General features: G+C 42.0%; 1 protein-coding gene across 1 annotated transcript in view; it reads left to right on the plus strand.

Moving 5' to 3' along the window:
- The first annotated feature begins 11,182 nt into the window (after window positions 1-11,182).
- The window catches only part of EXOC4 (exocyst complex component 4), an 809,165-nt gene continuing 792,735 nt past the window's right edge, over window positions 11,183-27,612 (plus strand). The window contains exons 1-2 of the mRNA XM_082254329.1: window positions 11,183-11,308; window positions 26,691-26,880. Of these exons, the coding sequence (XP_082110455.1) occupies window positions 11,241-11,308; window positions 26,691-26,880 (258 nt within the window). The 5' untranslated portion in view covers window positions 11,183-11,240. The remainder of the gene's footprint in view (window positions 11,309-26,690; window positions 26,881-27,612) is intronic.

Consider the following 27,612-nt stretch of genomic DNA (forward strand, 5'->3'; position numbering starts at 1 on the left):
GTTAATTCCACAGAAAGAAGATCTGGCACCTGCTAAAAAAAGAATGGTAGAATGACATAGCCTAATGTGTCTTAGCTGCTCAGAAACCTCTCCATGGGGAGGAGAGTCAATAACCAAAACCACAACATAGAACACAAGAGTGCTATAAGAAAGGCTTGAGGGTGGAATGGAGCCCAATGGTGATTATAAAAAGACTGTACAGGGACAGGCAGGAACTCCACAGTAGATATTATGAAAAGCCAGTGTTTATTTGAAAATAGCTTGAAAAAGTACAATTAAAAATGAAACATTAAAGCATAAGGTGGCAGCCTTGATGGTAACCCTACGGTAACCCTGTGGCTTCATATGCATCCTTGATAATAACAGTGGTGATGGATGGTCACGAATGCCGATGGAAGGGCAGGAACCAATTCGGGGCTCTAGCCAGGGTAACACACCAGATCTGATAAGTGAGCCCGAGTGGCTGATGGACGGATGTCTGAAGTCAGATAGAGGGAAGCCGCGTTCCACGTCCGTGGAACGCACTGGACAACTGGAAGTGGACAGGGCGCTCGGTGATGACGTCAATCACTGGGCCAGGAAACCAGAAGACCATCAGGGAAGAGAGGCACTGGAAGGTAAGCCAATAAGAGTTGGTCTCGTCACTATGGCAACATGTTTCGCACGCCTGCGCCTTATCAAGCCATCTTGCAACAGAACAGGTAAGTATAACTGGTTTGTAATTTTTATAGGAAAAAAAACAAGACTTTTATAATCACTTTAAACTCAAAAGCAAACATGTATTCTATTGCAGCAAACCAATTCTTAGATGTGATGGCTGTATTAGTTTCCATTTTTTAGGCTTTCTTTCTTTTATTTTCACCTGGTGATGCAACTGGTAAGTCAGTTGTTTTTCAACAGAACAAGCTCTCCTGCAAATGTAGCAGTTAGAGGGCTGAGACAAACCATTTAGCACTGACAGGTATGCTCCAGTATTCAGCTTTAATTTATGTAAAACCTGTATACCAAAAGGAAAAAAAAAAAAACCCTTAAGGCCTCATTCACACAATGGTGCCGAAACATCAGTTTCTCTGCACACGTTTTAGAAGAGCTTAAGGAAAACAATGGTTCCCTATGTGCCTTGTTCACACCACAATGTGCAGATTTTTTTCTGTGCAGGAATCTGCAACATGTATGCAGTGTTCTGCACAAAAATAACTGACATGAAATCAACATTAGTGTGAACAGGGCACGTAAATGATGTGCATAAAAATGATGTCAACGTGCATAAAAACTCACTGAAACATGTAAAAAAAACTGAAGTAAACTGATGCCTTCGCAAGTGAAATCCATGCAGTTGATCCATCAGTTTTCATGCACGTATGGTTTGAACGAGCCCTTACTGTAGCTACCTATAAAGCGTGAGCTGGAGTTTGTCTTCAGTTTGTAAGTGTATTTAAATTTAGTAGTACATTAAAAGCCCTGAACACACAATGAGAAAATTGTGCGACTGGTCGGTTTTCCTTAATTTTGCACAGCAAGTCAGAACCGAGGATAAAAATATTGTTGTTTCTGATCATGCGCAGACCTTCATGCCTGATATTTCTGGCATGAAAAAGGAACAAAAAACGGTACACATTAATCAAAATGAATTCACTCTGTTCCCATACGAGAAACATTCTGGAGTTTGTCCTATTCAAAATTTTCATTTGGAAGGTCATAGTCGGCTTTCAGCTTTCGAAAGTTGTGTAAATCAGAAAATTGTACAATCTTTTCTCGTCTGAAAATGTTTGCCTGGTTTTCTTATAGTGTGTACAAGCCATGATACCCCCCCCCCCCCCAGACTGACTGACAATACTGCTGTCCCAGAGTGTCCCTGTGCTCCTTCATCCAGCGTGGGGGCACTTATAATACAGGAGGTGTGTTATTGGCCAGATCACCAGGTGACGAAAGCCGAAAAAGAGAAAACGAATGCAGCCACCATATCTGTGGGCCCTTTCACAGTGATCACTTTTTCATTTAAAAACAACGGAAGAAAAATCCATCCCTTGAAAAATCCTATGGAACTCTTTACACTGGTCCGTTGCATTTCACTTGCGCTTTAATCACCTGCGTGCTGCATTTTTTGTGCGGTAACAAAACCACACCTCTCCATTGAGAAATGCATTCAAATTGTGGCAAAAATGCAATGCACCAGTCACATGTCCCTCCTGTGCGATCGTGGAGCCGGAGAATTAATCCGGCGGCAGCAGCAGCAGCGGTGGTTTACTATAGAGCTGGCAGGGGACAAAATGGTCCCCGGCCATCTCTATAACCTTCAGGGGCCGGAAGCGAGATCATGACAACACTTCCGACATCGGCAGATGTAAACACTGCTGTTTAGCCTGAATTTTTTTTTTCATTTTTGATCTCAGGCTTTACAACATGGAGGAGAGATCTGGGGACCTGTAGACCCCAGATCTCCCCATGAAGAGGACCTGTCATGCCCTTTTCCTATTACAAGTTTACATTCCTTGTAATAGGAATAAAATGTTTACATTACTTGTATTAGGAATAAAAGTGGTCTATAAAAAATGTAAAGAGAAAGTGTAAAAATAAAATAAAAGAAATAAAAATTTTTAAATTGCCCCATCCCCCATCCTCATATGTAAATGGCATTTAAACCACACATGTGAGGTATCGCTGCAAAGGGAGCAATAATTCTAGAGCAAGACCTCCTCTGTAACTCTAAACTGGCAACCTGTAAAAAATTTTAAAGCATTGCCTATGGAGATTTTTAAGTATCGTAGTTTGTCGGCATTTCACAAGTGTGCGCAATTTTAAAACATGACGTTAGGTATCTATTTACTCGGCGTGACATCATCTTTCACATAATACAAAAAAATGAGGGTAAAAATTGTGTTTTTTCTTAATTTGTAAGTTTAAAAAAAAAAGGTGTTAGAAAAAATGCTGCGCAAATACCGTGCAAATTGCAACAACTGCCATTTTATTCCCTAGGGTCTCTGCAAAAAACAAAAAATAAATAAATAAATAAAAAAAAAAAAAAAATATATATATATATATATATATATATATATATATATATATATAAAGTATTTGGCCCCCGTGAACTTTGCAACCTTTTGCCACATTTCAGGCTTCAAACATAAAGATATAAAACTGTAATTTTTTGTGAAGAATCAACAACAAGTGGGACACAATCATGAAGTGGAATCAAGCCTCTGTATAAATGCACCTGCACTGTGATAGTCTCAGAGGTCCGTTTAAAGCACAGAGAGCATCATGAAGAACAAGAAACACAAAAGGCAGGTCCGAGAGACTGTTGTGGAGAAGTTTAAAGCCGGATTTGGATACAAAAAGATTTCCCAAGCTTTAAACATCCCAAGGAGCCCTGTGCAAGCGGTAATATTGAAATGGAAGGAGTATCAGACCACTGCAAATCTATGAAGACCAGGCCGTCCCTCTAAACTTTCAGCTCATACAACGAGAAGACTGATCAGAGATGTAGCCAAGAGGCCCATGATCACTCTGGATGAACTGCAGACATCTACAGCTGAGGTGGGAGACTCTGTCCATAGGACAACAATCAGTCATATACTGCACAAATCTGGCCTTTATGGAAGAGTGGCAAGAAGAAAGCCATTTCTTAAAGATATCCATAAAAAGTGTCATTTAAAGTTTGCCACAAGCCACCTGGGAGACACATCAAACATGTGGAAGAAGGTACTCTGGTCAGATGAAACCAAAATCGAACTTTTTGGCAACAATGCAAAACGTTATGTTTGGTGTAAAAGCAACACAGCTCATCACCCTAAACACACCATCCCCACTGTCAAACATGGTGGTGGCAACATCATGGTTTGGGCCTGCTTTTCTTCAGCAGGGACAGGGAAGATGGTTAACATTGATGGGAAGGTGGATGGAGCCAAATACAGGACCATTCTGGAAGAAAACCCGATGGAATCTGCAAAAGACCTGAGACTGGGACGGAGATTTGTCTTCCAACAAGACAATGATCCAAAACATAAAGCAAAATCCACAATGGAATGGTTCACAAATAAACATATCAAGGTGTTAGAATGGCCAAGTCAAAGTCCAAACCTGAATCCAATCGAGAATCTTTGGAAAGAACTGAAAACTGCTGTTCACAAACGCTCTCCATCCAACCTCATTGAGCTCGAGCTGTTTTGCAAGGAGGAATGGGCAAAAATTTCAGTCTCTCAATGTGAAAAACTGATAGAGACATACCCCAAGCGACTTACAGCTGTAATCGCAGCAAAAGGTGGCGCTACAAAGTATTAACTTAAGGGGGCTAAATAATTTTGCACGCCCAATTTTTCCGTTTTTTATTTGTTAAAAAAGTTTGAAATATCCAATAAATTTCGTTCCACTTCATGATTGTGTCCCACTGGTTGTTGATTCTTCACAAAAAACTACAGTTTTATATCTTTATGTTTGAAGCCTGAAATGTGGCAAAAGGTTGCAATGTTCAAGGGGGCCGAATACTTTCGCAAGGCACTGTATATATATTGTGACAGGAAGTCAGGTAAATCTGGGAATGTAGTCACTGAGAGGAGACACATTCCCACCTGCTTTGAAAGTTCACTGATACTATAGGGTGTTGGCTGCAGAGAGAGCCAGCAGGAAGTTGAAAACCATTCAGCTGTTCAGAATGAGGAGATCAAGGACTCTATAATTTGTCCAGAGAAAATCTATTGAGTGCTGCCTCCTGTCGCTGTGTGAGCTGGGAAGAGGAGGACAGACATACGTGTACCTCCCGACGCCGTGTGGGCATGGGAGAAGGACTGCTGCCGCCTGTCGCCGTGTGGGCTGGGAGAGGGGGACAGTCGGATGTGTGCCTCCCGACAAGCTGGTGAGCATGGGAGAAGACCCCCTACAGCGATGTGAAGCTAAGGAGGGTAACCACGAGTGAAGACGTCTCAAAGGTGAGAAGACAAAGTGTTCCATGTGAAGAGTGTGAAGAGAAGTGTTCCATGTGAAGAGTGTGAAGAGTAAAGGGACCTGTTAAATGAACTATGTTCAATGTGAAGAATCTGAAGAGTAAAGGATCCTGTTATAAATGAACATGTGCTGTGTGAAAGAAAACAAAGGGACATGTTCAATGGACAATGTTTGTGCTGTGTGAAAAGCAAACAAATGGACATTTGAGTGTCTGCTGTAGGATCAGCAGTGTCGGCCCAACAGTAGGTTGGAAAGACTTCTTAGGTAGGTTCCAGCTGTGAGAAGGTAGCCGCCCACAGAGGCAAGGATTTATTTTGTGTTTTATTTTATTTTGGATGTTTTGCTGCATACAGCCTGGTGAAGAAAACACCATTTAATAAACCACACTGTTTGTTTGCAAGCACTTGTCGGCTATCTCTCTGTGAAAACGCACCCCCAAAGGGGTCATCCACGCCTACCACCGAGCTAATCCCTTACAATATATATATATATATATAAAAATATATGTATATATACAGTGGGTACGGAAAGTATTCAGAAGGACTCCAAGATGGTGAGAAATAAGATTCTCTGGTCTGATGAGACCAAAATAGAACTTTTTGGCCTTAATTCTAAGCGGTATGTGTGGAGAAAACCAGGCACTGCTCATCACCTGTCCAATACAGTCCCAACAGTGAAGCATGGTGGTGGCAGCATCATGCTGTGGGGGTGTTTTTCAGCTGCAGGGACAGGACAACTGGTTGCAATCGAAGGAAAGATGAATGCGGCCAAGTACAGGGATATCCTGGACAAAAACCTTCTCCAGAGTGCTCTGGACCTCAGACTGGGCCGAAGGTTTACCTTCCAACAAGACAATGACCCTAAGCACACAGCTAAAATAACGAAGGAGTGGCTTCACAACAACTCCGTGACTGTTCTTGAATGGCCCAGCCAGAGCCCTGACTTAAACCCAATTGAGCATCTCTGGAGAGACCTAAAAATGTCTGTCCACCAACGTTTACCATCCAACCTGACAGAACTGGAGAGGATCTGCAAGGAGGAATGGCAGAGGATCCCCAAATCCAGGTGTGAAAGACTTGTTGCATCTTTCCCAAAAAGACTCCTGGCTGTATTAGATCAAAAGGGGGCTTCTACTAAATACTGAGCAAAGGGTCTGAATACTTAGGACCATGTGATATTTCAGTTTTTCTTTTTTAATAAATCTGCAACAATGTCAACAATTCTGTGTTTTTCTGTCAGTATGGGGTGCTATGTGTACATTCATGAGGAAGAAGAATGAACTTAAATGATTTTAGCAAATGGCTGCAATATAACAAAGAGTGAAAAATTTAAGGGGGTCTGAATACTTTCCGTACCCACTGTATGTATATTTGAATATATAAAGTATCTAAGAAAAGTGAGTACACCCCTCACATTTTTGTAGATGTTTTATTATAACTGTTCATGTGACATCACTGAAGAAATTACACTTTACTATAATGTAAAGTAGTAAGTGTACAGCTTGTATAACAGTGTAAATTTGCTGTTCCCTAAAAATAACTCAATACAGAGCCATTAATGTCTTAACCGCTGGGAACAAAAGTGAGTACACCCCTAAGTGAAAATGTCCAAATTGGGCCCAATTAGCCATTTTTCCTCTCCCGTATCATGTTACTCGTTAGTGTTACAAGGTCTCAGGAATGAATGGGGAGCAGGTGTGTTAAATTTGGTGTTATCGCTCTCACTCTCTCATACTGGCCACTGGAAGTTCAACATGGCACCTCATAGCAAAGAACTCTCTGAGGATTTGAAAAAAGAATTGTTGCTCTACATAAAGATGGCCTAGGCTATAAGAAGATTGCCAAGACCCTGAAAATGAGCTGCAGCATGGTGGCCAAGACTATACAGCGGTTTAACAGGACAGGTTCCACTCAGAACAGGCCTCGCCATGGTCGACCAAAGCAGTTGAGCGAACGTGCTCCGCGTCATATCCAGAGGATGTCTTTAGGAAATAAACATATGGGTGCTGCCAGCATTGCTGCAGAGGAAGGGGTGTGGGACAGCCTGTCAGTGCTCATACCATACGCCGCACATTGCATCAAATTGGTCTGCATGGCTGCATGGTCGTCCCAGAAGGAAGCCTCTTCTAAAGATGATGCACAAGAAAGCCTGCAAACAGTTTGCTGAAGACAAGCAGACTAAGGACATGGATTACTGGAACCATGTCCTGTGGTCTGATGAGACCAAGATAAATTTATTTGGTTCAGATGGTGTCAAGCGTGTGTGGCGGCAACCAGGTTAGGAGTACAAAGACAAGAGTGTCTTGCCTACAGTCAAGCATGGTGGTGGGAGTGTCATGGTCTGGGGCTGCATAAGTGCTGCTGGTACTGGGAAGCTACAGTTCATTGAGGGAACCATGAATGTCAACATGTACTGTGACGTACTGAAGCAGAGCATGATCCCCTTTCTTCGGAGACTGGGCTGCAGGGCAGTATTACAACATGATAACGACCCCAAACACACCTCCAAGATGACCACTGCCTTGCTAAAGAAGCTGAGGGTAAAGGTGATGGACTGGCCAAGCATGTCTCTAGACCTAAACTCTATTGAGCATCTTTGGGGCATCCTCAAACGGAAGGTAGAGGAGTGCAAGGTCTTTAACATCCACCAGCTCCGTGATGTCGTCATGGAGGAGTGGAAGAGGACTCCAGTGGCAAACTGAGAGTGAACTCCATGCCTAAGAGGGTTAAGGTAGTGCTGGAAAATATAGGTGGCCACACAAAATATTGACACTTTGGGCCCAATTTGGATATTTGAACTTAGGGGTGTACTCACTTTTGTTGCCAGCGGTTTAGACATTAATGGTTGTGTGTTGAGTTTTTTGAGAGACCAGCAAATTTACACTGTTATACAACCTATACACTCACTACTTTACATTGTAGCAAAAGTGTAATTTCTTCAATGTTGTCACATGAAAAGATATAACAAAATATTTACAAAAATGTGAGGGATGTGCTCACTTTTGTGAGATAGTGTGTGTATATATATATATATCTATATATATATATATATAGATATATATATATATACACGCTGCTCAAAAAAATTAAAGGAACACTTCTTAAAGTATAGCATCAAGTCAAATAAACTCCTGGGATATCGATCTGGTCAGTTAAGTAGCAGAGGGGGTCGTTAATCAGTTTCAGCTGCTTTGATGTAAATAGAATTAACAACAGGTGCACTAGATGGGCAACAATGAGACAACCTCCAAAACAGGAATGGTTTTACAGGTTACTGACATCATTGTCCTACTCATCTTTTCTGGCAGTTTTTCACTAGTTTTGCATTTGGTTAGGGTCAGTGTTACTACCGGTAGCACGAGGCGATACCTGGACCCTATAGAGGTTGCACAGGCAGTCCAACTTCTCCAGGATGGCACATCAATATGTGCCATTGTAAGAAGATTTCCTGTGTCTCTCCTCACAGTCAGAAGAGCATGGAGGAGATTCCAGGAGACAGGCAGTTACTCTAGGAGAGCTAAACAGGGCTGTAGAAGTTCCATAACCTATAAGCAGGACCGGTATCTGCTCCTTTGTGCAAGGAGGAACAGGATGAGCACTGCCACAGCCCTACAAAATGACCTCCAGCAGGCCACTGGTGTGAATGTCTCTGACCAAACAATCAGAAACAGACTTCATGAGGATGACGTGAGGGCCTGACGTCCTATAGTGGGCCCTGTGCTCACTGCCCGGCACCGTGGAGCTCGATTGCCATTTGCCATTGAACACCAGAATTGGCAGGTCTGCCACTGGCGCCCTGTGCTTTTCACAGATGAGAGCAGGTTCACCCAGAGCATATGACAGACGTGAAAAGGGTCTGGAGAAGCCATGGAGAATGTTATGATGCCTTTAACATCATTCAGCATGACTGGCTTGGTGGTGGGTCAGTGATGGTCTGGGGAGGCATTCCATTGAGGGACACACAGACCTCTACAGGCTAGACAATGGCACCCTGACTGCCACCTATTGTCAGACCCTACTCTTGTGCAGTGTGTCCTGGGTTCCTCCTGGTCCACAACAATGCCCGGCCTCATGTGGTGAGAGTATGCAGCCAGTTCCTGGAGGATGAAGGAATTGATACAATTGAATGGCTCCCACGCTTGCCTGACCTAAATCCAATAGAACACCTATGGGACATTATGCTTCGGTTCATCCAACGCAGCCAGGTTGCACCTCAGTCTGTTCAGGAGCTCAGTGATGCCCTGGTCCTGATCTGGGAGGAAATACCCCAGGACACCATCTGTCCTCTCAGGCTCATGCCTGATAATTTTCATTTCAATCAAACAATGTGGCATCCTTTCGTTCCTAACACATTACCCAGTTCATATCAGTATAGATATCCAGCATGAGATTTTTCCCCATTGAGATCTGAAATAGGGATGCACCGAAATGAAAATTCTGGGCCGAAACCGAAAATGCAGGATGCCCTTGGTCGAAAACCGAAACTGAAAATGACTTTTTTCCCCCAAATAATTTTAAAATAGATAGAACAGGGGCATACACCAAAAACAGGCAGCGATGTACACCTGTAGCTGCCACCCTGTCACAGTATAGTGGTTAATTTAATTACCAATGGTATTTGTATTATGCAGCATGAGGGGGTTAATGTATTGTCACTGCTGGTCACTGATGAATTAGTGACCGACCAGTGGCAGTTAATTAACCCCTTTGTGCTGCATTAGTGCAACCAGTATCAGTGTTAATTAACACTGGTTGCACTGATACTGGTTGCACTAATGCAGCACAAAGGGGTTATTTAACTGCCACTGGTCGGTCACTAATTCATCAGTGACCAGCAGTGACAATACATTAACCCCCTCATGCTGCATAATACAAATATCATTGGTAATCTCACCTCAGCACCCCCCCCCATTCCTCAGCATCCATCCCCCCCCTGCCTCAGCGTCCCTCACCATCCCAATGCAATCTCCTTACTTTAACTCAGCTCCTCCGGTGTCCTTCCTTTCAAAAAACCCGCCTCTGGCTGGCGGCTCGCCTCCTTGTGATGTCACTACTACTGCGATCTGTGCATGAATGAATTAACACACCGGGCGGGCGGGCGAGCGGCTGCTAATAGCTGTAACTATGTGAGCGCTTCACTTCACTTCCCTGTCAGCGGGATGATGTGTATGAATGAACTGACACACCGGACGGGAGGGCGGTCGAGCGGCCGCTAATAGCTATAACTATGTGAGCGCTGCGTTTCACTTCACTTCCCTGTCAGCGGGATGATGTGTATGAATGAACTGACACCGGGCGGGAGGGTGGGCGAGCGGCCGCTAATAGCTATAACTATGTGAGTGCTTCACTTCCCTGTCAGCGGAGATACATGCCTGACAGGGAAGTGAAGCACTCACATAGTTACAGCTATTAGCGGCCGCTCGCCCGCCCGCCCGGTGTGTTAATTCATTCATGCACAGATCGCAGTAGAAGTGACATCACCGGGAGGTGGGTTTTTTGAAACCTGCGCTGCGCCCGCAGTGGCCATCTTTAGTATCGGCATATTTAACCCATTTTCGGCCGAAATTTCGGTGCATCACTAATCTGAAATGTTTTCAAAATGTTCCTTTAATTTTTTGAGCAGTATATATAATGTTTGGAGGTTCTAAGTAATTTTCTAGCAAAAAAACCAAAAAAAAAAACCCACAGATTTAGACATATATGAGAGAAATGTCAGAATTGGCTCGGTTGGTCTTTGTCAGTTACATTCTCCACACTAGTGTACATTTCCTTTGAAAGCATCACAAACTTTCCCAGTCATAACTGATACAGTGAGAGCGGATGAATGGACACATATCACACCCAGGATTCTATGAGGAGGACCAGCACTGTTATTGTAACACATTTGCTGCTGCCACATAACCTCATGATCCGTTCCTGACCATCCTCAGGAAATCTAATCTCCTGCCACAGGAGCAGGGCGTCAGTCATAAGGAAGTGCACAATACTTATGAACAGGCACATATCTAACCACACCCCTCCTCAACCTTCCACGCTTGTCTTTTCCTTGGATTGATAAAGTTATTCAAACAGCCGGCTTTGCATTGCATGATGGTCCTCGTAGTTCGATAAGCCTCGGCGCCCTTCCACTCAACGACAATGAGAAACTACAATTCCCGAGAACGAGTAGGAATATCCGCCCTGCTTGGATAGAGCGAACGCTTTTCACTGCAAGATCTGATTGGCTGCGAGATTTCCCGCAGCTGCGCAGTTGGTGTGTGTCAGTGTTTTGGTGTGAGAGAAGGAAGAGAGTGAGAAGAGATGTCTGCTTACAGGGGCCAAATCAGCAAGAGCAAAGATCCTTCGGGGCTACTTATCTCTGTCATTAGGTAGGTGAAGAATATGGCTCGATGGTGTTCATGTTCAGGCTGTTGGTGACAACATGTTAGAAGATTCATTGAGGAGGACACAGGCGTCAGTGTGAATGGGTAGAGCAAGGCTTGTTAGCTGTGTCAGTGGTCTAATGACTTGTATCCAGTTTGCATTTTATATATATATATCTTTTTGTTCTCCTGCTTCTCTTTGGGAATACTTCTCTGCTCTTCCTGTCCATTAGACAGAAGAAGAAGTGAGGAAGTCTCTGCAGAATCAGCCCAGGTTACACCAGAGGCAGGGTTTGCTACTCCTCTGAAAACTGCACTTTTTATTTTCTCCATCAGCCCATCCCCCACAGTTATTACCTTTTGTATCACTTGACCCTCCCTCCTTAGATTGTAAGCTCTAATGAGCAGGGCCCTCTGATCCCTCCTGTATGGAATTGTATTGTAACTGTACGGTCGGCCCTCATGTTGTAAACTTGGCGCTTTATAAATCCTGTATAATATTAATAATAATCTGCGGCGGATCACTTTTTAGAGACATTTGACAAGCACCTACTTACTGACTGTTTTAACTCTATAAATACCACCACACTGCAACCGCATACATTACATGCTGTTTCATGGCAGCTGCACTGTGGCCCCGTTTGCTCAGATGGGTGGCATTTTGCAGAGGGGGGGTAATTTGGCTGTGAAGCAAAACATCACAGTCACAGCACGTGTACACAAAATGCAGGGGGAAGGGGAGAGAGAAGGGCCAAGCCACCTCTTGTGCAGTAATGTTTCTATTCACAAAACTCACATTGTATGAGATAAAACGGGCACATCTGGGTGACAGTATCAGCACGAGGGGACCTGTGAAACCAGCGGGGGGCGCTGCGTGAGCCGTTCTGCCAGAGGATACTCAGGGAGATGCCAGCCAGTTTGCTCGGTGTCGGAGCAGTGGAGAGCTGTCAGAGTCTGGTTGTTTTAGAACTTTTTACATGCACATATATGACTTCTTGGGTCTATCATTTAAACTCATTACTGATTGACTGACCTCATCCCTAACAGCTAGTATCAGTTTTATACACCCCCTTCAGCTGATAGATTCTAGCACTGAGTTACACACTCACATGTACTTTTTCTCCTTTGTTTTGCTACAGCATGTGTACACTCCTGTCTGGCTGCCTTTACAGCCTAACCACTTGCCGGCCGCAGTTATACAGGGACAGGTTCCCGTGAATTGCCGTACCTGTATGGCGGTCTGCGGAAGCGATATGGGGGGCATGCGCGTGCCGCTGGAGGCGTGTCCATTTGCCAGTGGGGAAGCTGATCCATGGGGCCAGTGGGCACCCATGATCATTTCCGCGTGAAGAGAGAACTGTGGTCTGCTGTTCTCTCAGGAATCAATACAGAGCTTCTGTGTTGATTTCGCAAGCCTAACCCCCCCCCACAGTTAGAAAACACCCCCTAGGCTCACATTTAACCTTTTGATCGCCCCCTGGGTTAACCCCTTCCCTGCCAATGCCATTATTATAGTAACAGTGCATGTTTATAGCACTAATTACTGTAGTAATGTCACTGGTCCCCCCAAAAGTGTCAAAAATGTCAGTTAGGTGTCCGATCTATCTGCCAATGTTGCAGTCCCGCTAAAAATTTCTGATCGCCGCCATTACTAGTAAAAAAATAAACATGACATAAATCTTTCCCCTAGTTCAAAGACACGATAACTTTGTGCAAACCAATCACAATACGCTTATTGGGATTTTTTATATCAAAAATATTTAGCGGAATACAAATTGGTCTAAAATTATGAAACTTTTTTTTTTTTTTTTTTTTTTTTTTACATTTTGTTTTTTTAGGAATGTTATACAGCAGAAAGTGAAAAATATTGTTTTTTTTACTTTCAATAGATTTTTATTGAACAAGTCAGTTGAATGTACAAACATACTGAGAATAAAGAAAACTCAAAATACAGACATCAGGAGTCCACACAAAGGGGCTTTAGGCCCGCTTCCGATACTGATGATGAACATATAGTACATATATCAGCTGAATAGATACATATCACTAATTAACCGTAGTCAAAATCTGACAATTGGTTTACAGTAACCTTAAACTGGGGGGATGGGGGAAAAGAAAGAAACGGGGGAACAAACAGGGGAGGGGTCGAGTCTGAGCAGCTAACCTATGATTGCAGGCAACGCATCTCAAAAATATTGTTTTTTTTATTTTTTTCAGAATTGTCACTGTTTTTTTGTTTATAGCGCAAAAAATAAAAATCACACAGGTAATAAAATACCACCAAAAGAAAGCTCTATTTGTGGGGAAAAAAAAATCAATCAATCAATCAATTTTATTTGGGTACAGCGTCGCATGACCACGCAATTGTCTGTTAAAATAACGCAGCGCCGAATCGCAAAAAATGGTCTGGTCATTAAGAGGGAAAACCTTCCTGTCCAGAAGTGGTTAAAGGTAACCTATCAGCATCACTCCCACTTATGGGACACTTTACAGAGCAAATTTTCAGCTAGTGTTTAAGTCCATACGAGGGCTCCTAGCACACTAGAAACATAATCGCATCTCCTTTCTTGGAGGTATTGCCTCTATTAAAATGACTGTATAGCAAACTTCTTTACTTTTTTGCTGACATTATTGATTTCTGTACCCTCGTCACACCTCTAGCGACTTCAGACGAACCTCTTGAATTGTATATGGGACTATAAAAGATGTAGGATAGCTAACAAAGTTATTTTTGGCTCTCCGAATGATGGTGGTCTAGCCTTTCCAAATTTACTGAGGTATTATTACGCGACTGAGTTGCAAGCTGTTGCCTCCTAGGTCCCACTTTTTGCATATAATCGTTGGACAGAAGTCGAGAAACTTTGGTGACCTCCTGTTCACAACAATTTACTGTGGAATGTCGACACAGATATTCAATCCACTTCTCTCCTGCACTCTGTCATTGTTACGTGGATTGTGGAGACTGTTGAAATGTAAACACTGTCCTCTGTCCGAAGCCTTTCTGGTGACTGCCTTTTTCTTCAAGCCCAAAGTGCCAGATAGTCTCACCTTCCAGATGTCCTCTGCATGGATGTCGGAAAAATTATTTCATTTTGGCCAACTGGTAAACCTTAGAATGCAGGAACTGCTTTCTTTCTATATATATATATATATATATATATATATATATATATATACATAACACTTGTTTTTGCCCCCATTTTTCATGAGTTGAACTTAAAATTCTAAGAAAAGCGGGATTCATCTGTGAAGAGAACACCTCTGCAAAGTGCCAGACACCATCGAATGTGACTCAAGTCAGATATGATGATAAACTGCAGTCAGGTCGAGACCCCGATGAGGATGAGGACCATGCAGAAGAGCTTCCCTGAGACGGTTTCTGACAGTTTGTGCAGAAATTCTTTGGTTATGCAAACCGATTGTTGCAGCAGCTGTCTAGGTGGCTGTTTTCAGACGATCTTGGAGGTGAAGATGCTGGATGTGGAGGTCCTGGGCTGGTGTGGTTACACGTGGTCTGCGGTTGTGAGGCTGGTTGGATGTACTGCCAAATTTTCTGAAACTCCTTTGGAGACGGCTTATAGTGGAGAAATAATCATTCAATTCACAGGCACCCGCTCTAGTGGACAGCACTGCAGTCAGGATGCCAATTGCATGCTCCCTTAAAACTTGCGACGTCTGTGGCATTGTGCTGTGTGATAAAACTGCACATTTTAGAGTGGCTTTTTATTGTGGCCAGCCTAAGGCACACCTGTGCATTAATCATGCCGTCTAATCAGCATCTGGATATGCCGCACCTGTGAGGTGGATGGATTATCTCGGCAAAGGAGAAGTGCTCACTAAAGGCCCGTATACACGATAAGAAAATCTGTAGGAAAAATTCGTCCGACGACCGATCTGCCGATTTTCAGGTTGTTAGTATTGTGTTTTCGACAGGCAACTCCGACCTTTCGGCTGACAAAATCCTGATGTGCAGGCTATAAAATTTTTGTCGTCCGTCAAAACAACGTCCGATTTTCGTCTCATTAGTACAGATTTCAACGGGAAAAAAATCTTAAGAGCAAGACTAGGCATGCTCAGAGACGAAAGAACACATACAAAGCAATCCAACACATGACATCACTTCTGAAGTAGAATTCTGTCATACGGGAAAATTCGTATGAAAATAACCTCTTCACTTTCCACATCAGACTAGCATGCCACAAAAAACGGACGACAGATCGTTCGATAATCTGATCGTGTATACGGGGCTTTACACAGATTAAGACAGATTTGTGAACAATATTTGAGAAAAATGGGGCTTTTGTGTACATAGAAAAAGTCTTAGATCTTTGAGTTCAACTCATGAAAAATGGGGGCAAAAACAAAGTGTTGCGTTTTATAATTTTGTTCAGTGTACTTAGAGAGAAACACAATTTACCACATTGTGCGGGCTACAGATACTTACAGATAGGTCACTGCATCCTCCATTGCCCCCACGCTGCAATTTTCCAAATTGACTTCCTTCGAGAGATTAGTCTTAGCAAAAATTAAGCACTTTTGGGAGGGGCCCGCTATTTACAAAAATTCTTAATACCTTCTCAATGCAAACACAGCATGCTTACATGTGCAAATTCGAAAAGGGCAATTGGTGAGGAATTGTCTCTAGAAGTATGGTGTGATTTTGTCACAGGCTGGGAAGAGATCCATATGTACACATGTCGACTTACTGAAGAAAAAGGAAAAAATGTAAAGGTGAACAAACACTGTACACCCTCACAGCCCCCTTTTCCTGGTCCCTTCTATACTTCTTTCTGCAAGTGCTGAGCTGTTAGTGCCCAAGCAACCTATGTACTGATTTGGGGATTTGAAATCCTCACTGTTCTCCCTCTACTCTGTCCAGTGCTTCCAAGATGGATCAGAGTGATCAGTGCTGGCACTTTGCATCACTTCGATCCGTCCCTGAAGCACTGCAGAGAAAAGAGCAGGGATTTTAAATCCCAGACTGCTACACGGGCTCTGTGGTCACTTGCAGCTCAATACCCATGGAGGTACAGCAAGGACTGAGGGGGTGAGGAGAGTGTATGGTGTTCACCTTTTTCATTTTTTCTGAAAAGGTAAATTTAACCCTTTGAAGGTTCCGGATTAGTTTATTTCTTTTGTTATTCTTTAAAATGTTTAACCTCTTCCGGACCGCCCGCCGCAGATATACTGTGGCAGGCTGGCCCTCCTGGGCGAACCGACATAGCCCTACATCAGTTGCGCGCCTGCAGCCGGGCACCGGCGATCGCTCCCCGCTGAGAGAGGACGGTCAGCTGTTGTAAACACAGCAGATCATTCTTCTCTCTGGATAGATCACAGAGTGCCTGTGATCCTTCTTATATAGGATCACAGGTCTCTGTGATCATTTCAAAAGTTCAACCCCCATACAGTTAGAAACACTCCCCTAGGCTCACATTTAACCCCTTGATCACACACTGTGTTAACCCCTTCCCTGCCTGTGTCATTATTACAGTAACAGTGCATATTTTTAGCACTGGTCCCCCCAAAAGTGTCAAAAATGTCAGTTAGTGGTCTGATCTGTCCGTCGCAGATCGCCGCCATTACTAGTAAAAAAAAAAAAAAATGACATAAATCTTTCTCGTAGTTAGTAGACGCGATAACTTTTGCGCAAACAAATCAAAATACGCTTATTGCGATTTTTATTTATTTATTTTTTTTTACCAAAAATATGTAGCAAACAAATTGGCCTAAAATGTTAAAAAATTAGATTTTTAATATTTTTTTTTGGGAATGTTATATAGCTGAATGTGAAAAATATATATTTTTTTTTTCAGAATCGTCGCTTTTTTTTTTTTTTGTTTATAGCGCAAAAAATAAAAATCGCAGAGGTGATCAAATGCCACCAAAAGAAAGCTCTATTTGTGGGAAAAAAAAGGACGCAAATTTTATTTAGATACAGCGTTGCACGACCACGCAATTGTCCATTAAATAACGTAGTGCCAAATCGCAAAAAATGGCCTGGTCATTAAGGGGGCAAATCCTTCCGATTCAGAAGTGGTTAAACATATATTGTACTTCCTTTTATTATAACACACATGGACCATTGAAGCATGTGGGTGATGGCACCACTGTAGGCTTTACTAGCGTAGCGCTTCTCCCCTGCAGCTGCTGCTGGCTGACACAAGAGATCACATGACTGGAGTGGCCTGAAAATAGGTTGGTATACATATCTTTCTTACACAGGCTAGGAAGTATAGGTGTAAGGAAGGGGGAATGGACAGTTTTAAGAGTAGTTATGGTTATGCTGGAATTATACATTAAAGTTCAGCTCCATCCATGGTGTCATTAGGCAGGTATCCGTGATCTTCTGGTTCAGCTTCAGTTGCTTCAATAATGAGTGGATTCAAACTGAGAAAAGCATATAGGCTCACACCTCACATGGTATTTGCTAATCTATAAACTCAAGTTATGCAGTAAAATTTTATCCACATGAAAAATATTATAGCAATGCAGCAGAGCCCCCTTTTACCTATACTGAGCTACAATCTGTGCAGCAGGATTTCTTATATGTGTTCTTATACTTGCGAACCACCCCACCAAGTAGCCATTTTTTATGAATTAAAAAACCTGATTTCCAAGTTTTATTTAGCCGGTTTTGGTCAGGTATATCATTTTTGTATGTATCACCACTAAGGACATAACCTTACAAGATCTGGTTGCTGTGGTTTCTTTATCTAAGTTGTTTTTTAGATCTCTGAAATAAAATCTAGGCAGGAAAGTATTGTAAAACCAAAGGAAACCGAACAGGATATTCACAGTTCCTGTCATCACCGAAGTGTGGACTCTTCAGAGCTACAATCCTTGTTTTTTTTTTTTTTTTTTTTTTTTTTAAGTTCACTGCTTGATTTTCATTTGTGTTGTAGACTATACACTGCTTTTTTTATTTTTTTTTTTTATTTAGAACTGTATTATGAATTCACTCAATAAGAAAAATCCACATTGCAAACTGGCAAATGTCACAATTGTGTAGTTTTGTAACATACAAGATTTAAAGCTGTTGTAAACCCTAAAATAAAGAAAAAAAACCTGCAAGACAAAGGCATAATGAGCTAGTATGCATCGCATACTAGCCCATTATGTGTAACTTACCTTAGAACGAAGCCCCGACACGGACCCCCAGACATCGCTGCGGGCGCTGCCATGATCCCTCGCTGTCTCTTCCGGGTTCGGTGGCTCCGGCGCGGTGATTGGCCTGAAGAGACGGCTCCGGCGCGATGATTGGCCGGAGCCGCGATGACGTCACTCCCGCGCATGCGCGCGGGAGTGATTTTCCGGCAAACTCCCGGCAAATAAATTGAAGGTCTCCCCGGACCTTCAGAGCGCATTTGCCGCTTGCGCGAGCGGCTGCATGGACTGTAAATATCTCCTAAACCATGCCGGTTTAGGAGATATTATTTGTACCTACAGGTAAGCCTTATTATAGGCTTACCTGTAGGTAAAAGTGTCAAAAAGCGGGATACTACCGCTTTAAAGTAGAACTAAAGGCAAAACTTTTTTTCATTTTCATTTTGGATTGAGTAAGGGAGGGTCAAACCACTGTCAGTTTATTTATTTATTTTTTTACCTTCTGTGCTCTATTAAGGAAATGTCTTTTTACTTCCTGTCCTATAGGCAAAACAGGAAGTGAGGGGAAATCCCTGCAAATTAGGGAATCCCTTGGAGACCCCCAGGTCCCCAGAAATAATGTCCCCATTGGAAGATTTCCCCTTTATTACTTTTCTGGGAACAACCCAAAATCTGTGATTTTCTTTTACTTTCACTTTCAAAAATAATGGTAAACAAGACAGATAGAGAGGGTGAATATCTCTAACAAGGGGTACAAACAGCAATATTAACAGGTGTTCTAATCCCTCTCTACTCTATAACAAAAAAATAAATAAATAAAAAATAAAAGCCTTTAATTGCAAGGCTCTGTTCACACTTGTATGTCTCCAAAGTTGCATGATTTCCAGTGCAACTTCAATGCAACTTTACACTCTATGGCTCTCAAGTTGCATCAAAATAGTTAAGGAAAATTTTCATCTATGTGTCCACAATCGGATGCCAAGTCGCACAAGTGTGAACAGAGCTTCAGACTGATAAGAAAATACTAAAGTCAAAAAAAAAAAGTCTAGTAATCAATTTTTTTTTTAAAGAAAATATAAACTTTGCCTGGGTAGGTTGTTAACATACCTAATTCGTTGCAGACTTAGAGCTTGGAAACCCAAATATTCATGGTGTGTAGATTGCATATTCAGTAATTACTTTGCAGGTATCAGCTTCCCAGGATATCCCATCATCAGGAACCAAGATTTTAATGATATCAGAGTCAACCGACACTCATAAATACTGATAAATACTGTTAAATAGTATTTATTGACCATTGTTTAAAACAAATAAAACATTCGTAATTTTCTTAATTTTCCTAACTGTTGTACTTGTTACAGGTACCAAGCAATGAGACAGAAGTAACCAATAATTGTATATGTTATTGTTGAAATTGTTAAATTAAAATTCCAATAAAAATTTAAAAGTGAAAAAAAAAAAAAAAAAAAAAACCTAATAAAACATGATATATTGTAGAAAAACATTAACCACTAATGTGGTCGCATTACACTTCCCTTATTTTTCACCCTTCAAAAGCTTTGACCCATATTATGTACAATAACCACAACTTGGGGTTTGTTCACACCATGTCCGTCGAGCTACGTTTTTCTGCACATCACCCACATTGCATTGTATATAGCAGGGGTACTGAATTAAAATTCATGGAGGTCCGCTTAGTAAAATCTTCTTCTAGCGGAGGTCCGAATCATGTTTGTGATTTGATTCAGATCCTTTACATTACAGCACCCTCTCCTAGGCGGTCCCATCTCTGCAGCTGGGGAATGCAGGTGAAACTGCACATGTTCCCGGCCCGCAGAGGAACACACCACACTTCAGCACAGCTTGGTGCTGCGCAATTTAAAAAAAGGGTCAGGGACTTGTTTTCCTGCATTTCTCATGGGTAGTGCAGCCCATTAAAATGAATGGGCTGACCTACCTGTGACACTGAGCCCCATATCACAATCCCATCCTTACATCCGTTCCACATTGTCCACTGCACATCACAGTTCCCTTCCCTTCACCAAGATCCCCCCTTTGTGTTATACCCCCTTAACATCAACACTCTTCTTATCCCCTCATTACAGAACCCAACGCCCCTACATTACTATCCCCCCATCACTGTACTCAGCTCCCCCACATTGTCCTCAGCTCCCCATTACAGTATTCAGTCCCCCCCCCCCCCCTGACATTACAGTGCTCAGCCTTAACCCCCATTCCCCCCACATCAGAGTCCTCAGCCCCCACAAACATATCAGAGTCCTCAGCCCCCCACACACATTAGAGTACATAGCCCCCCACACACATTAGAGTACATAGCCCCCCACACACATTAGAGTACATAGCCCCCCACACACATTAGAGTACATAGCCCCCCACACACATTAGAGTACATCGCCCCCACACACATTAGAGTACATAGCCCCCACACACATTAGAGTACATAGCCCCCACACACATTAGAGTACATAGCCCCCCACATACATTAGAGTACATCGCCCCCCACATACATTAGAGTACATCGCCCCCACACACATTAGAGTACATCGCCCCCACACACATTAGAGTACATCGCCCCCACACACATTAGAGTACATCGCCCCCACACACATTAGAGTACATCGCCCCCACACACATTAGAGTACATAGCCCCCACACACATTAGAGTACATAGCCCCCGCACACATTAGAGTACATAGCCCCCGCACACATTAGAGTACATAGCCCCCGCACACATTAGAGTACATAGCCCCCGCACACATTAGAGTACATAGCCCCCGCACACATTAGAGTACATAGCCCCCACACACAGAGTACTCTTTGCTGTACTAAGTGTCTCTCCCCCTTCCTACATTACGTCTATCCCTACCTTACACAGCCAGGAGAACTCAAAGCATAGCAGGTCTGGAGGAAGGAAGCTGCAAGATAGTGATTGGTTCCTTGGACTGCCATTCATCTTGGCAACCAATCACTGGCTGTTTACCTCGGGCAGTTCCCGCCCTCCCTTCAGAGCTGTCCTGCCTCACGCTGTCGGCTCTGCAAAGAAATCATCACAGCTGAAAGGAGAGCAGGCTGATAAATGGCGAGACAGCTACGGTCCGGGAGGGGGAAGGAGGGGGGCCAGAAATGGACCGCGGGCCACCATTTAGTGATGCTTGGTATATAGGATGATAAAACATTAATATTTAGAGAATTTTATTTTTGGAGGAAATTCTGCATTTATACACATATTAAAACATTTCTGTAATTATGTGGTGTCATTCATAATTTTATTAATTTCAAGGAATTCTAATTATGTTTAGGGACTCTCACACTTTGTTGGTGCTCAAGGCAACAATCATTGCACTGTGGAAAGCAGAGGTTGTGTTGTATGTTCTTGCATACCAAGAGTTATTGGTATGTAAGGAAGTAAAGTGGAACTTCACTCTCTCAATGAACATTAACTATTTTTAATCCCTATGCTGCTAGAATTAATAAAGAGATAGGAAAGTATATTATATTTACTTGTTTTAAACTTTTTTTAACATTATTTTCAATTACTTCCTGGTTTCAATGCCTAGGCAAATGATGTCATACATCCAAGGGTTCTTTAGGAGGGGAGGAGGGGCTTTCTTAGATAAGCATACCTTCCATGCCTAAACTAAGGTCAAATGGATTCCAGGAAGTAAATGCTATATGAGTCATCTGCCCTTACTTAAGATGGCAACTTGCAGAAATGCTGGAGGGTGGTTTTCAAAGTGATTTCTTAGCAAAATAAAGCATGGAGACGTGGATGGCTGGGTACATGTGCTTTGAATATTAAAAATGAATTAAATAACATTTTTGATTTGTGATGGTCAGATGCAGTGTAGTTCTGCTTAAGGGAAAGGAATGTTTTAACCTGTGGCGTGTGCTGCCATGGGACCTTTGGCTATAGGTCAACATGGCAAACTACAGATTTGCTTTAAAGTAATCCTATCATAAGAGATATATGGAGCTGCCAGAACTTCAGGTTGCCTGGGTTTTGCTGACCCATTGGCATTCATGTTTTCTCAGCCAGTGATCAGGTTCAAATATACAGATTAGGGAAGGCAAAAGTGTTTATCTGTTTACGTATTTTCTTGTGTTTCAAAGTGTTGAATCCAGAGGGACAGTATTCCAACCAACCAACTGGGAGAGATTGTCAATGGCTGCCTACATTCTTTTCTAGTTATATACAGTGCCTTGCAAAAGTATTTGGCCCCCTTGAACTTTGTGACCTTTTGCCACATTTCAGGCTTCAAACATAAAGATATAAAACTGTAATTTTTTGTGAAGAATCAACAACAAGTGGGACACAATCATGAAGTGGAACGAAATTTATTGGATATTTCAAACTTTTTTAACAAATAAAAAACTGAAAAATTGGGCGTGCAAAATTATTCAGCCCCCTTAAGTTAATACTTTGTAGCGCCACCTTTTGCTGCGATTACAGCTGTAAGTCGCTTGGGGTATGTCTCTATCAGTTTTGCACATCGAGAGACTGAAATTTTTGCCCATTCCTCCTTGCAAAACAGCTCAAGCTCAGTGAGGTTGGATGGAGAGCGTTTGTGAACAGCAGTTTTCAGTTCTTTCCACAGATTCTCGATTGGATTCAGGTCTGGACTTTGACTTGGCCATTCTAACACCTGGATATGTTTATTTGTGAACCATTCCATTGTAGATGTTGCTTTGTTTTGGATCATTGTCTTGTTGGAAGACAAATCTCCGTCCCAGTCTCAGGTCTTTTGCAGACTCCATCAGGTTTTCTTCCAGAATGGTCCTGTATTTGGCTCCATCCATCTTCCCATCAATTTTAACCATCTTCCCTGTCCCTGTTGAAGAAAAGCAGGCCCAAACCATGATGCTGCCACCACCATGTTTGACAGTGGGGATGGTGTGTTCAGGGTGATGAGCTGTGTTGCTTTTACGCCAAACATAACGTTTTGCATTGTTGCCAAAAAGTTTGATTTTGGTTTCAACTGACCAGAGCACCTTCTTCCACATGTTTGGTGTGTTTCCCAGGTGGCTTGTGGCAAACTTTAATGACTCTTTTTATGGATATCTTTAAGAAATGGCTTTCTTCTTGCCACTCTTCCATAAAGGCCAGATTTGTGCAGTATACGACTGATTGTTGTCCTATGGACAGAGTCTCCCACCTCAGCTGTAGATCTCTGCAGTTCATCCAGAGTGATCATGGGCCTTTTGGCTGCATCTCTGATCAGTCTTCTCCTTGTATGAGCTGAAAGTTTAGAGGGACGGCCAGGTCTTCGTAGATTTGCAGTGGTCTGATACTCCTTCCATTTCAATATTATCGCTTGCACAGTGCTCCTTGGGATGTTTAAAGCTTGGGAAATGTTTTTGTATCCAAACCTGGCTTTAAACTTCTCCACAACAGTATCTCAGACCTGCCTGGTGTGTTCCTTGTTCTTCATGATGCTCTCTGCGCTTTAAACTGACCTCTGAGACTATCACAGTGCATGTGCATTTATACAGAGACTTAATTACACACAGGTGGATTCTATTTATCATCATTAGTCATTTAGGTCAACATTGGATCATTCAGAGATCCTCACTGAACTTCTGGAGAGAGTTTGCTGCACTGAAAGTAAAGGGGCTGAATAATTTTGCACGCCCAATTTTTCAGTTTTTTTATTTAACAAAGTTTGAAATATCCAATAAATTTCGTTCCACTTCATGATTGTGTCCCATTTGTTGTTGATTCTTCACAAAAAAAATACAGTTTTATATCTTTATGTTTGAAGCCTGAAATGTGGCAAAAGGTCGCAAAGTTCAAGGGGGTCGAATACTTTCGCAAGGCACTGTATAGGTCTACTTTACTTGAATGAAATCTAAGCTTGACATGCACACAGACATATACAGCTGTGGCCAAAAGTTTTGAGAATGACACAAACATTAATTTTCAGTCTGCTTCTTCAGTGTTTTTAGATCTTTTTGTCAGATGTTACTATGGTATTCTGAAGTATAATTACAAGCATTTCATAAGTGTCAAAGGCTTTTATTGACAATTGAATTACGTTTATTAAGAGTCAAAATTTGTAGTGTTGACCCTTCTTTTTCAAGAACTCTGCAATTGGCCCTAGCATGCTGTCATTTAACTTCTGGCCCACATCCTGACTGGTGGCTGCCCATTCTTGCATAATCAATGCTTGGAGTTTGTCAGAATTTGTGGGGTTTTGTTTTGTTCACCCGCCTCTTGAGTATTGACCACAAGTACTCAATGGGATTAAGGTCTGGGGAGTTTCCTGGCCATGGACTCAACATTTCAATGTTTGTTCCCCATGCTACTTGGTTATCGCTTTTGCCATATGGCAAGTTGCTGCATCTTTCTGGAAAAGGCTTTGTTCCTCCCCAAACTATTCTTGGATGGTTGGCATGACACAGGACTGATGGTAGCGCTTCTTCTCTGGACAAGGTTTTTTTCCAGATGCCCCAAACAATCGAAAAGGTGATTCATCAGAGAAAATTACTTTACCCCAGTCCTCATCAGTACAATCCCTGTACGGATGGATGGTCCTGGTGATTGCTGGACTTTCTTGTGCGCCCTCAAGCTTTTTCACAAATGCAGTGGAAATGTATTTTTATGGGATTAAGTTTATATTTTCATGGCAAGAGGGACTTTGCAATTAATTGCAATTCATCTGATCACTCTTTATAACATTCTGGAGTATGTGCAAATTGCCATCATAAAAACTGAGGCAGCAGACATTGTGAAAAATAATATTTGTCATTCACAAAAATTTTGGCCATGGCTGTACAGTATAGACACTAAAGTCAAACTTTTTTTTTTTTTTTTTTATAAGTTTTGGATAGAGTGGTAAAGGGATTAGAACACCTGTCAATTTCTAATGCTGTCTGTGCCCCCCATTAGGGAGATTCACCCTATCCGTTTTCCCTGTTTACCATTATCACCAAAAGAGAAAGTAATAGTAAAAATCCCAAATTTTGGGTTGTCCCCAGAAAATTAATAGAGGGGAAATCTTCCAATGGGGGACACTAGTTCTGGTGACCTGGGGGCCCCCAAGGGATTCCCTTAACCTCCTTGGCACCTCTTGGGGGTGGGCCTTGGCGCCGAACTGCCGCGTATTTGTGTGCAGTATTGCAAAAACAGCTGCGTCGAGAGTGCGCACCCTGCGTGCTCCTGGCACAGTTACCGGAGGCTCCTCGCAAACAGGAGCTTTCAAATCACGTGACAGCCAATCACAGTGGTCACATGATCATAAACCCCACTCTGCCTCCCGGCATCTTAAACCCCTAAAGGCCCCTGTGCCAAGGGGTTAATTTGCGGGGATTTCTTCTCACTTTCTGTTTTTCGCTATCGGTCAGGAAGTGAAGGGAAATCTCCCTAAAGGGACACAGATGGTAAAAAAAAAATGTGGACAGGGGTTATAACCCTCCCTTTCTCTATCCAGTATAAAAAAAAGTGTTGCCCACAGTTCTACTTTATGCCTAAGGTTTTCCCATAGCTAGGAAGCCACAGTTGTGGTGTACAGCTTGTCATATAAGTGAATGGCCATAAACTCTATACTCATGTAACTGCTAAAGTTTCATTCTATTGGTGTTTACTTGTACACATGCGTACTTCATATTTTCCAAAAGTGAGAAAGAGAAACCTGTAACTGTTTTCTCGTGGCTCGGGAGCCGCTGGTGGAGGCAGACGGCCTTCTGTTGAAGTGAATGTCTTTGTGCCCCCCCAGACCCAGAAAAATACTTTAGGCATATTTAATGCCTATATATGTCCATATGCAAGAGGCCTAATAATGTTAACACAAAAAAAACATTCATAATGTAAAACCACAGTGAGGTAAATGCCAATTTATCCTCTCAGTATAGAAAAAAATACTTTCCTATCCCTGTTAATGGCAGTTGGATTCATCAATAATTTCTTTGAAAATTTTACAGCAGGGCATGTTTTTAGTAAGGAAATGTATCTAGTCCAGGGGTCTTCAAACTATGGCCCTCCAGTTGTTGAGGAACTACAATTCCCATCATGCCCAGTCATGTCTGTGAATGACTGAGTTTTGCCTCATGGGATGTGTAGTTCCGCAACAGCTGGAAGGCTGTAGTTTGAGGATCCCTGATCTAGTCCATAATTTTACCAAGGAAAACTGTTGATTACTCCATTTGTCATTATGATAATAGTATAAGAATCACACATTGAGCTTTTCTAAGTAGGAAAGACCATGTAAACTATTTTACCTTACATTTATGGAGATCTCTCTTTTTTTTTTTTTTTTTGCTGTTTTAGAACCCTTTCAGCTAGTGATGATGTGGAAGACCGAGAGACAGAGCGAGGACGCTTGGAGGAAGCCTATGAAAAATGTGACCGAGACCTGGATGAGAAGATTGAGCAGCACTTTACAGAGCTTACCACTGCCATACGTACTTACCAGAGTATAACTGAACGTATCACCAACTCCCGTAACAAGATCAAACAGGTGAACCACACCTATGTTCACATAATACAACTTCACCTCTGTGAATGCTCAATACGCATATTGCCAACTTTTTTTTTTTTTAACAAGCTAAGCTTGTTCTATATAAACAGATGTTCAAATGTCTAAGCGATAAGTCTACTCAAAAGACCACAATGTGTCCTGGAACCTTGTAAAGACTAATGCAACAGCCTGATCCCAACTGAGTTAACTATCTAGAAGGCAAATAGAGCCATACAAGGTTCATGAAAACCTATTAGTTATGAACTATTAGCAAAAAGTATATACAGAAAAATCGTCTGTGCGTGTTGGACTTCTTTCATTTGTCTTGCAATACTAATACATAACAAAACAAAATTCCTTTGGTGCTCTTAAAATACTGAACATTTGAATGTTCTTCCTTTTTCCCCTAATTTTAAGACAAATACTGGTCAAAGTTATAGATAGTAGTAGTTTTTGTTTTATAATTAGAAGTGTCAAATGGAAATTTTGGTGCTAAAACCGAAAATGAAGGATGAATTTGGCTGAAAACTGAAAATGACAGTTTTTAAGAAATATATATTTATTTTATATATAATTGTATTATTTTCAACTTTTTAATTAAGCCAATGAATTTAAATGAATATTAATTTATTGTCGATCATTATTGGCAACTTTTTAGCGCAAGAAAACCTCAAGAAAAATGTATCCCTTTTAAATTCTATGTATGTCTTCACACTTGTCTGTTGCTTCCAT

This window comes from Pelophylax lessonae (assembly GCF_965119305.1).
Source record: "Pelophylax lessonae genome assembly, chromosome: 4".
Taxonomy (NCBI): domain Eukaryota; kingdom Metazoa; phylum Chordata; class Amphibia; order Anura; family Ranidae; genus Pelophylax; species Pelophylax lessonae.